We start from the raw sequence: 14,108 nt of genomic DNA, 5'->3' as shown, positions 1-14,108 counted from the left end.
CTGAGTCTCAGTAGATTTAGTGGGTTTTCTCTCGAATAAATTCTGATAGTCTCGTAAGTAATGTTTCTCTACCAGCAGGCCGTGACAAATTAAAACATAAGAGCGGAAATCTATATTTTAAACAGTAGCAAGTCCGTTTTCTATCTAGAGACAGCTGAATTCGCTAACATTAGATATTTTTCCTCACTTGTCCTTATAATATTCTTTGTTATAAAGCATTCACAGAACAGCTGAACTGGTCAGGTTGCATATTGAGGTTTTACAGGCAGCTTTCTGTATGTAGGCAAAGTACATGTGTGTATACACCTATGAGGGCAAACATCTGTTACAATCTGTCCCTCTATATTTAGGTGCACAAACTCACCTTCCCATGAATCTTTAATCCCAGCGGGAGTCGTCGTGTTGCCATAGAGACCAGAATACAAAACATTGCAGAGGAGAAGGCAACAGCAACGAACACGAGACCCCAGGAGAGGCTACAGAAGTAACAGGAGTTCTCAGCAGATGTGCACACCAAGACGTGCACTGAGGCGAGCAGCAGGCACAAAAGGTAGAAAGGCAGGGAGAGCAGGGCTGAGAGGACTGGGAGGTCCACTGCTGCTTCACCACTCAGGGCTTCAGGCATCGCCAGCAGTAAGACCAACAGGAGCTTAAGGGCCAGGAAGAGGGAAAGAATGGAGAAAGGAGAGAAAAAGTTTTAAAGAACTGTGATTAACTTTGAGCTCGGCTGATACAATCACAGAAACCTATGTGAACAGTGGAGACTGTATTCCTTTATTTTGGCAGGTAGCAGCCATGTCAACTTGGACAGCAGTATTACCAGCATTAGTAATTATGGCCAATCCATGTTATCAAAGCTTTTTCTTCGCAGTCTTTATGTGGCAATTACACAGGCACCTACGCACCTGTGGCTTATGTATACTAACAAAACACTGCCCTACCAGCTACAACAATATATACTGTAAGTATTAGAGTCCTTAGGCTGAGTGAAATTCTTCTGTACTTACCTGAAACACAAACACCATGCCTGCGATCATGGAGTACATGTCGTACTTGCCCAGCTGTTTGCTGAGGGCCGAGCTAATGGCAGCCAGGGCCTCTAGATACTGCTTCAGGACCTTTTTGCCCATGTTGGTCAGCACCTCAGAGGTGTTGCCCTCCAGGTAGAGCTTCATCCAGCTGCCATGAGCCTTTTCTGCCACACGGAACTGCTCAAAGCCTGCCTCTGGATCAGAGAGAAGTGGGGAGGGGGACACCGGTATCAACAACTAGTTTGTTTAAATAGTGTTGCTTTAGAGTAACCATTAGTGAGAGACCGCTTTACTTTGATGTTTGTTGTCAGGTACTTTAAAGGTGTGTGTTACTTGATGCAACATCACATTAATGTTGTTCTGTATTTATAACCAAATACCATTTGATTTACCATCAGGATAATAAAACTTATTTATGAAACCAAACACACTGTTTTCAAATTATGCAACTTCAACCTATGTTTTCCCTCTAAACCTGACCGCCTCCAAATTTAATGCAATATGTAATGTTAATTTTGTGTATATCAGCAATCTGTCACCATATTGTGACATATTAAGTTACAACCATGGACCACAGGCAGAAATGCCAGTGTTTTGCTATCAGCTTATTTAAAAACAAATGTAAAGATAAGTTAAGGTAGTCTGGAGTGCTTAGTCTCACTTCAGAAAAAGCCTCTTCAAACTGCTACCTATCCTGCTGTTTTTCACCATAAAGACAATAGGTGTATTTACTATTTGTTTCCTTTGAATGAACGTTCACTAATCTTATTCATACCTTCATCAATCATTCTGATGCGTGTTGGATGTTTTAAATGGGAAATCTATTACATTCCGGTGTTTTTATGTTTCTTATGTCAATAATGTTCCTTAAATTGAAAAAGATGACATGCCTGTGGTAAAAACCATTTAGTCCTGAAAAAAGCAAATATATAATATAATTTGTCAAGATCCTAACGATGACAGGCTATGACTCATTCACATGTTTACTCAAAGCAGATGAAATGATACTTGTTTTCATTGTACGTCGGTGCTTTAGGAGTCTGTTCAAGGACAAACCAATGTGGAGGTTTGATTTGTGGTATACATCACACACACACGCACGCACACACACACCTAAAAACAATACTTTGCAGTGTAACACCCATCTCCACAGCATAGGCATAGGGGTGATAAATAGTGACTTTGGCTTAGCCAGACAGAGGGGTTGGTAGAAATATTAGAACCTTAATCCACAGACATGAATCATATAATATCGAATGCTCAGGCCATGTTTCATCTGTCTAAAAGTGCAGGGATTGGTTAATGGCCCTCCAAGATGCCTGAGGTTAGGAGCACAAGAAAAACACTATATGAAGATTGAAACAAGGAAGACAGTGATGGATTTTCAAATGAGTTTTAAAAGGAATTTCAAAATGTACTTGCACCTGTGCTGTGTAAAGTGGGCCTTGGATAATAGGCAATGTGCAGATACTTGAGACTCGGCCAACAATATCTTTATTTATTGTAGATAATAAATTACTTATTGGTTAATTGAATTCTAGGGGACAATGTCGGAAGAACTTCTTGTAGTCTTAATATATATTAAAATATTTGAAGTGTGTCAAAAATTTATATTCAAATCATTAAATCTAAATATCATCTGAACCAACTTCAATTAAAATATTTTGGAATGATATGGCCTTGACATGCTTTATCAATACTACTGGAGTCAAATCAAACAAGCCTGACAATAATGGATTTTGGTGCCATTAACAAGGTCAACAAGGAGAAATATTTTTTTTTTTACAAAGACTCTGATTTTGAAATGTTAACCCAAGCCATTATTGTATTGGTTAAATATATTTTTAGGTATATGAATTGGCGAGTATTCAAATAACAATCAAACACAATTCAGAACTTTGAATGATAATACTATAAAACAAACAGGCAGGAAAGGACTGATCAGATATATTCTGACACACCCATTAATAGCATACATAATAAGGACATCTAATAAGGTAGACTCATAAGCAAAATCCACTTTATTATTATTATTATTATTATTAAAATATAGTATAGTATATTATATAGTATATCTTTTAGTATAAGTAAGGCAGACAGATATTGTGGCAGAGGTATATGGAGGGAGAACAAGTTTGTTTACAACTTGTATCACAACAGTTGAACTTTAAAAATGTTACTTTTCTGTGTTATGTTATACTTACTTTGGGACAAACATAAGTGATTGCAAAAACTTAACAGAGATTGCACAATAATGACAACATCATAAAATATACAACTAGGGCAACACACTCAAGCTGAGATTGGCTGGGCATTTTAAATGGTTGCTAAATGATTTTTCGATTGAAGTAGCTTGTGTCCCTGATGAAACACATTTGAATACTGAAATCAGCAACATTTCTTTTCAGACAGAATACAGATTTCTCTTAAGCAAACTTCTTGTTCAACCAAGATTTGACCCCTACAGGCGTCCAACAGGTTTGCTACTTAAAATATCATTCAAGGCATATTTTCTAGCAGTGACAACTCTTGCATTCCACTGCATAACAGCTTCATGATTACCCAAGTGGACAGATTCAAAAAAATCAACACATCCAAATGTAGGTCTGCTGAAATAATTTCCATTTCATCCCATCACTATGGAAACCAGGCACCAAAATAGAGTGGAAAATGTGCTGCCAGAGTGGTACGTTTTTTAATGTGAAAGGAAGAAGTTTGTTTTAAATCAAGTTTTGAAAATACAATATTCGCTGATTACCTCACTTTGTGTCAGTTCAACACACACCCGTTTTTTTAAAATTAGACAGCATAACGTACACTTCATGTTCTTCATATTTGGACAACATACAAATGTGTGTGGGCACTAAGCCGACACAAAGGCGTGTTACAAACAGACAAAAAAAGTATAATTTGGTAAATAAAGACAAAATGTAGCTATATTTGACTAAGTCTAAGAGTACAGCCGTGCTAATACGCTCACAGTGACAATGCTGACATACTGATGCTAAGAAGGTGATGTTTACAATGGTTAGTGTGTTAGCATGCTAACATTCTCTAATAACCACTAAACGGATCACAAAACTTACGATTTCGATTACATCAAGGTTTTGAATCACAGACTGGATAATTTTTTGGATCAGCCAATATTAAAATGCACTAATTTTTCAGACAGCTACATTTAAAACAGTTTTTCACAATAATGGTAATATGACGAGGGGGAAACTTATAGAGCAAGTTAAATAAAAAAATCCACTTTTATGCCTCCTGGTTCTCCTAACCCCACACTTGCTACATTTAGTAAACTATTGGAGAAAGATATTGAAGCAGCTGTAAAATCAACTAATAGAGTCACAACTTTAGTCTAATTGAAAGAAAGGCCCTGAGCGAACTATGGGATAATTCAAAATTTGTTATAAAACTAGACGATAAAGGAGGAGCTGTTGTGATACAAAATACAAAGGAATGTGTGTCTGAGGCCTTGAGACAACTAAGTAACACCACTTTTTGTAGACTGTTGCAGCAAAACCCTGTTGAGAAATATTTGGGAGAAAGAGATAACATTTTGAACAATGCAGTAGATAAAAGGTGGATTAATAGCATGATTTTTGGTGGCTAGCAGGAACTCTATCTGAACCCTTAAGTCAATTTGTAAACAGTTTTATTAAAGACATTGTTAAGCACTGCCTTTATGTGTGGCTGATACTAGAGATGTTCTAAAGTTGGTGACAGTCATCTCTTTGCCTGACAACGCCTTCCTGGTAACATTTGATGTAGAAAGCTTGTACACTTACATTCCACATGAGGGTGGACTAGAAGCTATGGCTACGACTTTTATCTTGAGGCCAAAAAAGATGCACTTCCAGTGGAATTACTAATGTCACTTACTAAATGTATCCTGTAGTCTATTTATTTTATGTTTGATAACAAATACTACTTACAATCCCCATGTGCTTGTACATGGGAATTGCACATTGTACATGGGGCGTCATCATTTGCTCCTAATTATGCTAATTTGTTCATGGGCTTGTGGGAAGACAAACTTATTTTTAACAAAAACCCCTTTGAAATAACATCTTGTTTTTTAAAAGATACACTATATTTCCAGAAGATTTAGGAAACCCCTCCAAATCATTGAATTCAGGTGTTCCAATCACTTCCATGGCCACAGGTGTATAAAATCAAGCACCAGCACTGCTTCTACAAACATTTGTGAAAGAATAAGTTGCTCTCAGGAGCTCAGTGAATTCAAGCGTGGTACTGTGATAGGCTGCCACCTGCAATAAGTCCATTCGTGAAGTTTCCTCAATACTAAATATTGCACGGTCAACTGTTAGTGGTATAATAACAAACAGAAGCGATTGGGAACAACATAAAATCACAGAGCAGGGTCAGTGCATGCAGAGGCGCACAGTGCACAGAAGTCTCCAACTTCTGCAGAGTCAATAGCTACAGACCCCTAAATGTCGTGTGGCCTTCGTTTAAGCTCAAGAACAGTGCGTAGAGAGCTTCACTGAATAGGTTTCCATGGCCGAGCAGCTGCATCCAAGCCTTTCATCACCAAGTGCACAGCAAAGTGTTGGATGCAGTGGAGTAAAGCACGCCGCCACTGGACACTAGAGCAGTGGAGACGTGTTCTCTGGAGTGACGAATCACGCTTCTCTGTCTGGCAATCCGATGGACAAGTCTGGTTTTGCCAGGAAAACGGTACTTCCCTGACTGCATTGTAAGTCAAGTCCAACTCCAAGAGTAAAGTTTGGTGGAGGGGGGATTATGGGGTGGAGTTGTTTCTCAGGGGTTGGGCTTGGCCCCTTAGTTCAAGTGAAAGGAACTGTTAATGCTTCAGCATACCAAAACATTTTGAAAATTTCATGCTCCCGACTTTGTGGAAACAGTTTGGGGATGGCCCCTTCCTGTTCCAACATGACTGGGCACCACTGCACAAAGAAAGGTCCATAAAGACATGGATAAGCGAGATTGTTGTGGAGAACATGACTGGCCTGCAAAGAGTCCTGACCAACCCCACAGAAAACCTTTGGGATGAATTAGAGCGAATTAGAGCCAGGCCTTCTTGTCCAACATCTGTGCCACATCTCCACATTAAACCCTACGGATTAAGAATGGGATGTCGTTAACCTTCATGTGCATGTAAAGGCAGGCAACCCAAAACTTTTGGCAATATAGTGTTTATTGATGACATTCTCGTGGAGTTTAGAGGTTCTGAGGATGAACTTAGGGTATTTAGTGAATGCATACACAATACTTACTCTACTTTGCATTTCACACTGGCATATAGTCCTAAAAAATCTAAATTCTGGATCTTTCGATCACAGTTAATGAAAACAGACAACTATCTAAAGACATCTATCTATCAAAAAGAAACCAACAGAAATACTATTTTACAAGCTACTAGTTGCCATCCTGACTATGATTAGAAATATACCATATGGTCAGTTTGTGAGATTGAGAAGAATATGCAGTGAAGAACAGGATTATCAAATCTCAAATTGAAAGTGGCTGAGCATAAAGCTGCCATTAGAAATGGGAACATGGATTATGCCATTGCTAGACATTATAAAGAGAAAAACCATGGGTCAGCTACTTCCCTTAAATTTATTGGCATTTACCCAACCCAAGAGGGGGTACCCTGACCAAACTTTTAAGAAGGGAAGCTTATCAGATTCATGAATTGAACACGATTGAACCTCATGATTTTGATAAAATATCTTTCTCGGAAGTGTGTTACACCTTCAGGGAAAGTTGAGATACTTCCTGTTTAGTGATAGATTGACAGAGGTAGGACCTGCACGTTATCTGCCCTAAGGTATTTAAGAGTTCCTTATGTGAAATGATGTGATTCTTGTGACTCATGTATGTTTTATATTTTTTTTATATTTTTTCATATTAATAGAATTTATAGTATTTTTGTTTTAGTATTTTGTGTAAGATGTTGATTTTATAAAAATGTAAAAACATGAGACAAACTGAATAGAAAAAATGGAATTAACTAGTCATGGTCTACACAGTGTTTTTGTAATTTCACTGTGTGAACCTGAAGAAGCCGTAGGCGAAACACGTTAACATACATAACATAGCAAAGTAATTTCAGTGTGCGGTTAGATTTTTCATTAAAATGCATTAAGTTGGTTCTGATGTAGCCTCATCTCTCCACCCTCAGCACTATCTGATTGGTTACAAGTAGGCTAACAACACTGATGCCACAGACGGTCAAAAAGATCAACTGCGATCCGTTACACCAATATAATCCATCCAACTATTGTTGAGACATTTGACTCAAAGCCACAAATGTCAACCTCAGAATCAACAAATAAATTTAGGATTCATCATCTGGGAACAATGAATGTCAGTACCAAATTTCATGGCAATCCATCCAATAGTTATTGAGAAATTATAATCTTGACAAAGGTGGTTGACTGACAAGCCAACATTGCCAACCACAGAGCCGCTAGCATGGCTGAAAAATGAGTATACATAAAAGGCTACATCATCCTAACTATTTCTTCCATGTAGCCACCCATCTATTCATTTCCCATCTCAGTCATTTATTTACAGGAATCCATTTAAAAAATACAAATACACAGTATAAGTGAACCTTACTAGTTAATCCTCTTTCAGATTCAGGGTAATCAGTCCTCTAATGTTTTCTTTGTACTTTTAACATTAGGGGTATCATTTCCTCATTCATCAAGTCATAAGATTTGTTCTATCTGTTTCTGTCCCCTTTCTGTGTTCAGAAAATTCTCATTAGGTAGAGTGACTGTGGACCTGTAAGCAACCTTGGCACCAATTATTATGTATTAAGCCATCATGTCAAAAGTATTCAATGTTCACAGTACAACTGATTCAGTTAAAAAAATGCATTTCTGTGGAAAAGTGTTTTTTTTTTTAAGATTATGATATCTTAAATTAAATGCCACATGTCCAAAATTATTTGCCAAACAAGTCAGCTATCAAAGAGTTTTCTCTCTGCCTCCTTCCCTCTGTCTGATTTAAAATGATAAGATAAATTACTTCCAAACGATCAAACATTAGCAATGGTAATTGATGCCATTGGTGTATCAAATGTTTGTGAAAATAAAGGACAGCCACAGAGAGGGAGACAGATAAAAAGGCGTAGGGAGAGGCTGCAAGATGGATAACTCTGACAAACACTGTGACCCCGAGATAAAAGTAGGGAGCAAAACTCAGAGAGGATATGTGCATGCATTTGCACAAAGAGTGGGCAGCATTAATGTTCAAGAACAGACCACAGACTGTTTTTGAATCTCCCATGTGGAATTTTCATAGTTGTATGGTCATTTATTCACAGACTTCAGCATTTACACCCTGACAGGAACCACCTTGTTCAGAACACGTTTCTCACTCAGATGTTTGGTTTCTGGTGGAGCTATGTTCAGTCTTTCTTCATAAACCTGCTCTTTATATGGTCAGTATTATGGTAACTTACTTTTTGTAAATGTATACTTGATTGATGCGACATCAAAAAAATTCAAACATACTGTACGAAGATTACGTAAATGCATGATGATTTACACCAAAAAAACCCAACATGTGTTTGACTTGATTTGTTTTCATCTAAGACATGTTGAAACATAATTTTCCAAAAGCTGTCCTTTCATAAAAGGATTCCAGTGCTGACGAGCTTTGGTAGGATGAATCTTTTGAACTTGTAAGATGATTCTACCCTCGTCTTGATCAGACTGCTTCAGGTTAAACACTCTGAGAAGCTGCTTTGATGCAGTCGACAACGTGGTGTTATTAATGAGGAGATGGACTTCTACTTACAGCAAAAAACATTTCTGAGTCAACTTAAGTCTGTGCCATCATTTCTCCAGAGTAAACATACCATGCACAAAACTGTAAGAGGAATTCAAATAAAACTAGAAGTGCACTCCTCCGCCAAGGCCAATAGTCTAATCTTCTATGATATGCTAATCTGCAAGAGCAAAATATGGTTGTGCCTAGCTGAAGCCTCATCATCTCAGCTCACAACTGACCTATCTTGCAATGTTAATGACAGTGAAAATTATTTGTGTATCTGACCCGTGATTCGGATCCGCTCCAAAATTCAGAGGGTTCTTCTTCTGCCCATGCTACACCCTTCATAAAAATCAAAACATGACCTCGTTGGTGGAGGTAACAACAATCCAACAAAACAGTGATTGTCAAGTTACCAGTTGTCATCTCAATAACTTGTTTTCTCTGTATTCTGATTTTACTAGCTGTGAGGGAGACAGGAGAGAAGTCTCTGTGGGTTTGCCGCTATGAGCACCCCAACATATTCAGAAAAACATTCATTAGTGCAGCTTTACAGGTGATGTAGTTGAACATGCTCATGTTGCTCTGTTGCAGCGCATATTGCTGAATAAGTATGTTGCGCGTAAACTAGATTATTAGGTGTCACTTACTGGAATTTGGAGTTTGGATTATGATACCTCATGTGCTGGACATTGTGTGTTATTTTTTTTGAGTTTCAATAAGATTGCCCCATCAGCTTCAACAGCTTGGGAGAAAGCTATGATGGAGTAATGGGACCTGACCCACTGCGTGTTTGGTCGTTCTACCAACTTCAATAGAGTTTTGAATGACAAAAAAAACTGCACTTTCATTTTGCAATGAACTATTTAACTTGTTTTCTTACTATTGGGAATAGTCACACTGCTGTGTGCATAGAAAAATGTAGCCACTGACACTATCACCAGCCTGGAAACAATATAGCATAATGATGAAACTCCCTGTCAGACAAGGTCCTGGCTTTCCGGGCTTTTAACGAGTCCAGAGGTTGGACACAGTGAATTTGTAACCCACCTTTCTCGTAGCTGGGCATGCTGTCTTTGAGCAGGCAGCTGAGCTGGTGGCCATTGAGATGCAGGAAGCGCAGCTGGTCTCGGAGCGAGGTTGCTTCCAAAACACCCGGGATGACACGGCCCACGCTGTTTTGAGAAATGGGCAGGCCGAGTCCCAGGGCCAGGGTCGGAGTCAGGTCAACTTGCTCCACCACTCCAGGCTTCTCCATTTCCACTGGCATCACAGGGCAAAAACACACAAGCATAACAGTGAGGATCACTAGTGCATTTCTTTGCATTTTTCTTTTTTCATAACTTTTCTGTTTTGCTGTTTTCACTTTGCCTTCCCTTGTCAATCAGTGCGTCAAGTACTGAGATATCTTTTCCATTGATACATTTCAAGGAATCTGTTCAACCTGAATGTACTAACTATCAGATACGTCTTCTGTTTCCAACAAAAATACTTCACAGTTAAAATGCACCTCCTTCTGTGCACAAGTGGATTTTTCTCTTGAAAACCTGCAGTTTCAGACATAGAAAATCGAAGAGCTTCCAAAAACTAACCAAAATGTTGAATCACAATTGTATTACATCAACCAGTGACAGAGGGTAGCAAAATGGATATATATTTATAAGGACAAAGGTCACATTTTATTATTTCAAACTCTAAAGCAATCCACAGAGAAAAACTATTTACATGACGGACATGAGGAAATGGCTCTATTTGTATACTGTCTGCTGTGGAAGATTCCCCCGCTGACACAATAAGAGCTTGTCTGAAAGAATTTCACAACAGTCATCAAGATAAATGTGAAAGAGGAGGTCCTTCTCCTAAAGTCGTAAACCTGACACAAACAGCAAAACAATCCCTCACATCTGTGTTTGGACCTCAGTGATTTTATATTTTAGTGGGACAGATCACTCTTTTCACAGTCTTTGTCCCCTCAGGACAGTCGAACTGCGATCACAGGAAAATAGCCAGAGTGTGGTGCAATATTTACAACCTTTCTCACAGTTTACTCTCATTTTATTCATTAAAGTGTATTAGTGACATCTTGTTTGTTGAACAGAATCAGGGCAATATTTTAATTTGAAACACAGCAAACCTGAATCTAAACCCAAAAGCATCACAAACAACCCTGATCATTTGTCTTGTATTAATGCCTGTGGGTATGACCACGGGGAGGGTTGTCGCAACATGCAAAAGAACCCAAATAGAAACAAAAAACTGAATGAATTAATAACATCATTATCATATCAATACGAGTTTCGTTTCCAAAGCTCATCTCCTGTCAAAAGTGAACAGACATTTTTATGTTGACACTTGGCTTCCTGTAGAGAGCATACAAGAATACAAACAGAGAGTGGGAGTCGTTTCCCAAATTGTCTGCTACTGAGTGAAGTTTTCAAGTTGCAATAATGAACTATGTTGGTGTATAATATCCTGAAGTGAACAATACAGCTCACATGTGTGGGGAAGTGAGACGGCAGCAGACCAAAGACTGGGACAAACCCCAGAGCTATGAGCTAATTTGGTAATTGAACACAATGAAATAAGCCGGGGAATTATCCATTTTATATTTAAAGGAGACGGATTTGCAAAAAGACAAGGACTTTGCTGTATTAAGCCCACAGCTATTCAGGATAATGCCAAAAATCAACAAAGTATATGAGGCTTGTTAAAATCTGTTACTTAGCTATGAATGACTAAAAATGTTAAGGTTTTAGTTGCAGCAATTACACTAATGAGTAAAGTTGGAGACAAACACAAATGCCATATTAACTGCGTGTAAAATCATACATTATTATTTTATTTTAAATTTGTACTGTACTGTTTGGCTTACACAGCGACTAACACTGTGGCTGAACAGATGTGTCATAACTCAGTAAAAGGTTACAGAGACAGAACACTGACTCACAGATTAGAAAACGCAGCTGATGATGAAGTCAAATGCATCAAAGTATCTAGCTTACTAATATTAGACCACCATTATTGCCATCTTAGAATTATAAATATGACTGCACAGACAGAGCCATGCACTTGCTCAGCTTGGAGATAACTTTGTACGAAACCTGGCTCCATAACAAGGTTTTCTCAACAGAGCACAGTTACCTCAGTGCTTGTTATAAGTGGGTTTAAATTGATGTATAAAATGTGTGCATGGGTACTATACCTCAGCTCATTAATACATCTATCATATCAGTAGGCTGAAATATTGTTAATGTATCAAAACAATCTTGCATCAGTTACTGATGCAGTTGCACCATTGTTGCTGTGGGTTTTCAGGTGATGCCCTTACCCATTCTCTGTTATTGGCTTTTCTTGGCTTTGACTGCAGTACATTGTATCGTGGCTTCTTCAAGAAATCAAAAGCACAGATACATACTGAGGTAAACAATGACTGTATGGCTTCTTACACCTACACTGTCTTATTAAAGTGGCATCCTCCCAGCAATGTCGACTAAATGTTCCGCCAAGAGGGCCGTTTTCACAATGATGCATTCAGATTAAAAAGTGAAGCTCAGGTACTGAGCCAGTAATGAACTCGATCCAGTGCAGCATGTTCTAATGAAAAACAACAGGCAATTGCGCTTTCTACTAATGACCCGCCATTCACACTATGTTAAAAATAACCATACGAGGCCACTGATTGCGAAAACTGATGCATTAAACAGAAAACATTTCCATTTCAACATAGTGTACGTCTAGGTGTTATTAATAGTCAGTACGTTCTTAATAGCATTTAGGTTGCAAAGGACTCAAGGTACAATAAATTCAACTCTTAATTTTTCCCTTCCTGTTTATTAAGTGCTTTAGAATCAGAATTTCCTCTTTATAAGAACATTTGGCATAAGGATGAAGTCAATTGGTATGCGTTTTGTTGTTCTCATGTTAAGGTGTTTACACAAGCGTGTCTCCACACACAGATGGCTGAATATAAACCCCCACGACAACAAAACTGGACAAAATAACACCTTGTGTTGCTCTGAAAACTTATTTTCTCAACCAGCTTCCTATTATGAGCCATGGGATCCTCCACGGACATAGTTTAGGTTCTTTCACATTAGAGATGTCTGTATTTGTTCTCTTCTCATTGGTTTAAAGTAGGCAGCACTCAGTTCGACAAAAGGTGATGTCATGTACTTACATGCACCAATTGGGATTTAGCCATTTGAATTAGAATCTGATGATGGACTGTGGGTTGTTTGGTCGCTATCAATCAATGTGATCATATCACACCACACAGTCCCCCTTTTCAAGAGCTGTTTTGTGTTTGTGATCTATGTCTGTTACCTTTATTTATATACTTAGTGAAGACAGCTCTAAAGTGCTACTAAAAAAGAAAAACTTTACAAAGAAACAGTGTTAGTCTCTTTTAACTTCTATGTTAATGAACAGAGAAAACAACCTTATTAATTAAGTAATTCAACTGGCTCTGCACGTATTTCACTGAAGAGAACACAGAATTTGGTATTTTCTTTCCTTCTGTGATCAGTACAATTTTAAAAGTCCTACTGGTAGGCAAATCAATAAAGCTGTTGGCACCACAGGAGGCACAGAGTGCTAGCAAACCATGGACCCTGTAGCAACAACTCAACTGAACTGATTAATTAACATGAATGGTCTATAAATAAAAAAAGTCTATGCAAAAAAAAAGATCTCAAAAATAGACTTGGCTGAGAAAGAGGCAATTATCACGATCACACTTGCACACACGTCCACATTTATCAAAAGTTCGGCTCAGGAGTTTCTATTTGCACTCTTTGGAGATGACACCGTTCCTCACACTATAATTAAGTTATGGGTGAGCATGAAAGAAAATATATCCCCTACAAATCCCATTTACAAGTTTACTTTGACTAATTCATCATTTTCAGTCATGAACAAAACACATGATCTTCAGCAGGATGGACCAGTGGACAGAGACACTGCCTTAACTAGACGGTCCAAAATCCCATCATGTGTACTTGTACACTTATCGTAAGTCATGGGTCTGTATGCTAGCAGGGTGCAGCAGTAACGGGCTCACTAGCCCCTGCCAAACAGAATCTGTTCCATTTAATGACAAATCCGCTGCCCTCGGCCACTTTAAGCAACACTACAATACATGACAGTTTACCTTTTCTTTTGAAGGTTGGACTTACGAGCACCAGGGGTGTGTTAACTTCTGGCTCCGAGGAGCCTCCGTGGCTGCCAGTCTCTGACATGCCGTGGTCGCCACACAGCACCAGCAGGTAGGGCAAGGATCCATCTGCCTCCTGAGAGAAGTAA

The 14,108-nt window shown here is 38.5% G+C and overlaps 1 protein-coding gene and 1 long non-coding RNA gene across 5 annotated transcripts in view; one reads left to right on the top strand and one right to left on the bottom strand.

The window, feature by feature from the left end:
• The window catches only part of LOC123957694, a 7,644-nt gene extending 6,187 nt beyond the window's left edge, over positions 1-1,457 (top strand). The window contains exon 2 of the long non-coding RNA XR_006821865.1: positions 351-1,457. This is a non-coding gene — a long non-coding RNA (uncharacterized LOC123957694). The remainder of the gene's footprint in view (positions 1-350) is intronic.
• Positions 1-14,108, bottom strand: part of pigg (phosphatidylinositol glycan anchor biosynthesis class G) — a 60,274-nt gene that overhangs the window by 31,217 nt on the left and 14,949 nt on the right. For 3 of the 4 annotated variants that reach the window (XM_046030676.1, XM_046030677.1, XM_046030678.1), the window contains exons 5-8: positions 13,957-14,095; positions 9,858-10,070; positions 1,008-1,225; positions 365-649 (exon numbers count right to left, since the gene is read on the bottom strand). In XM_046030676.1, coding sequence (XP_045886632.1) covers positions 365-649; positions 1,008-1,225; positions 9,858-10,070; positions 13,957-14,095 — 855 coding nt within the window. Of the gene's footprint in view, positions 1-364; positions 650-1,007; positions 1,226-9,857; positions 10,071-13,956; positions 14,096-14,108 lie in introns of those variants that run through there. The other variant, XM_046030679.1, reaches the window with a different exon arrangement.

The sequence above is a fragment of the Micropterus dolomieu genome, linkage group LG19 (assembly GCF_021292245.1).
Source record: "Micropterus dolomieu isolate WLL.071019.BEF.003 ecotype Adirondacks linkage group LG19, ASM2129224v1, whole genome shotgun sequence".
NCBI lineage: Eukaryota > Metazoa > Chordata > Actinopteri > Centrarchiformes > Centrarchidae > Micropterus > Micropterus dolomieu.
This window is presented reverse-complemented; position numbering and strand designations above follow the sequence as displayed.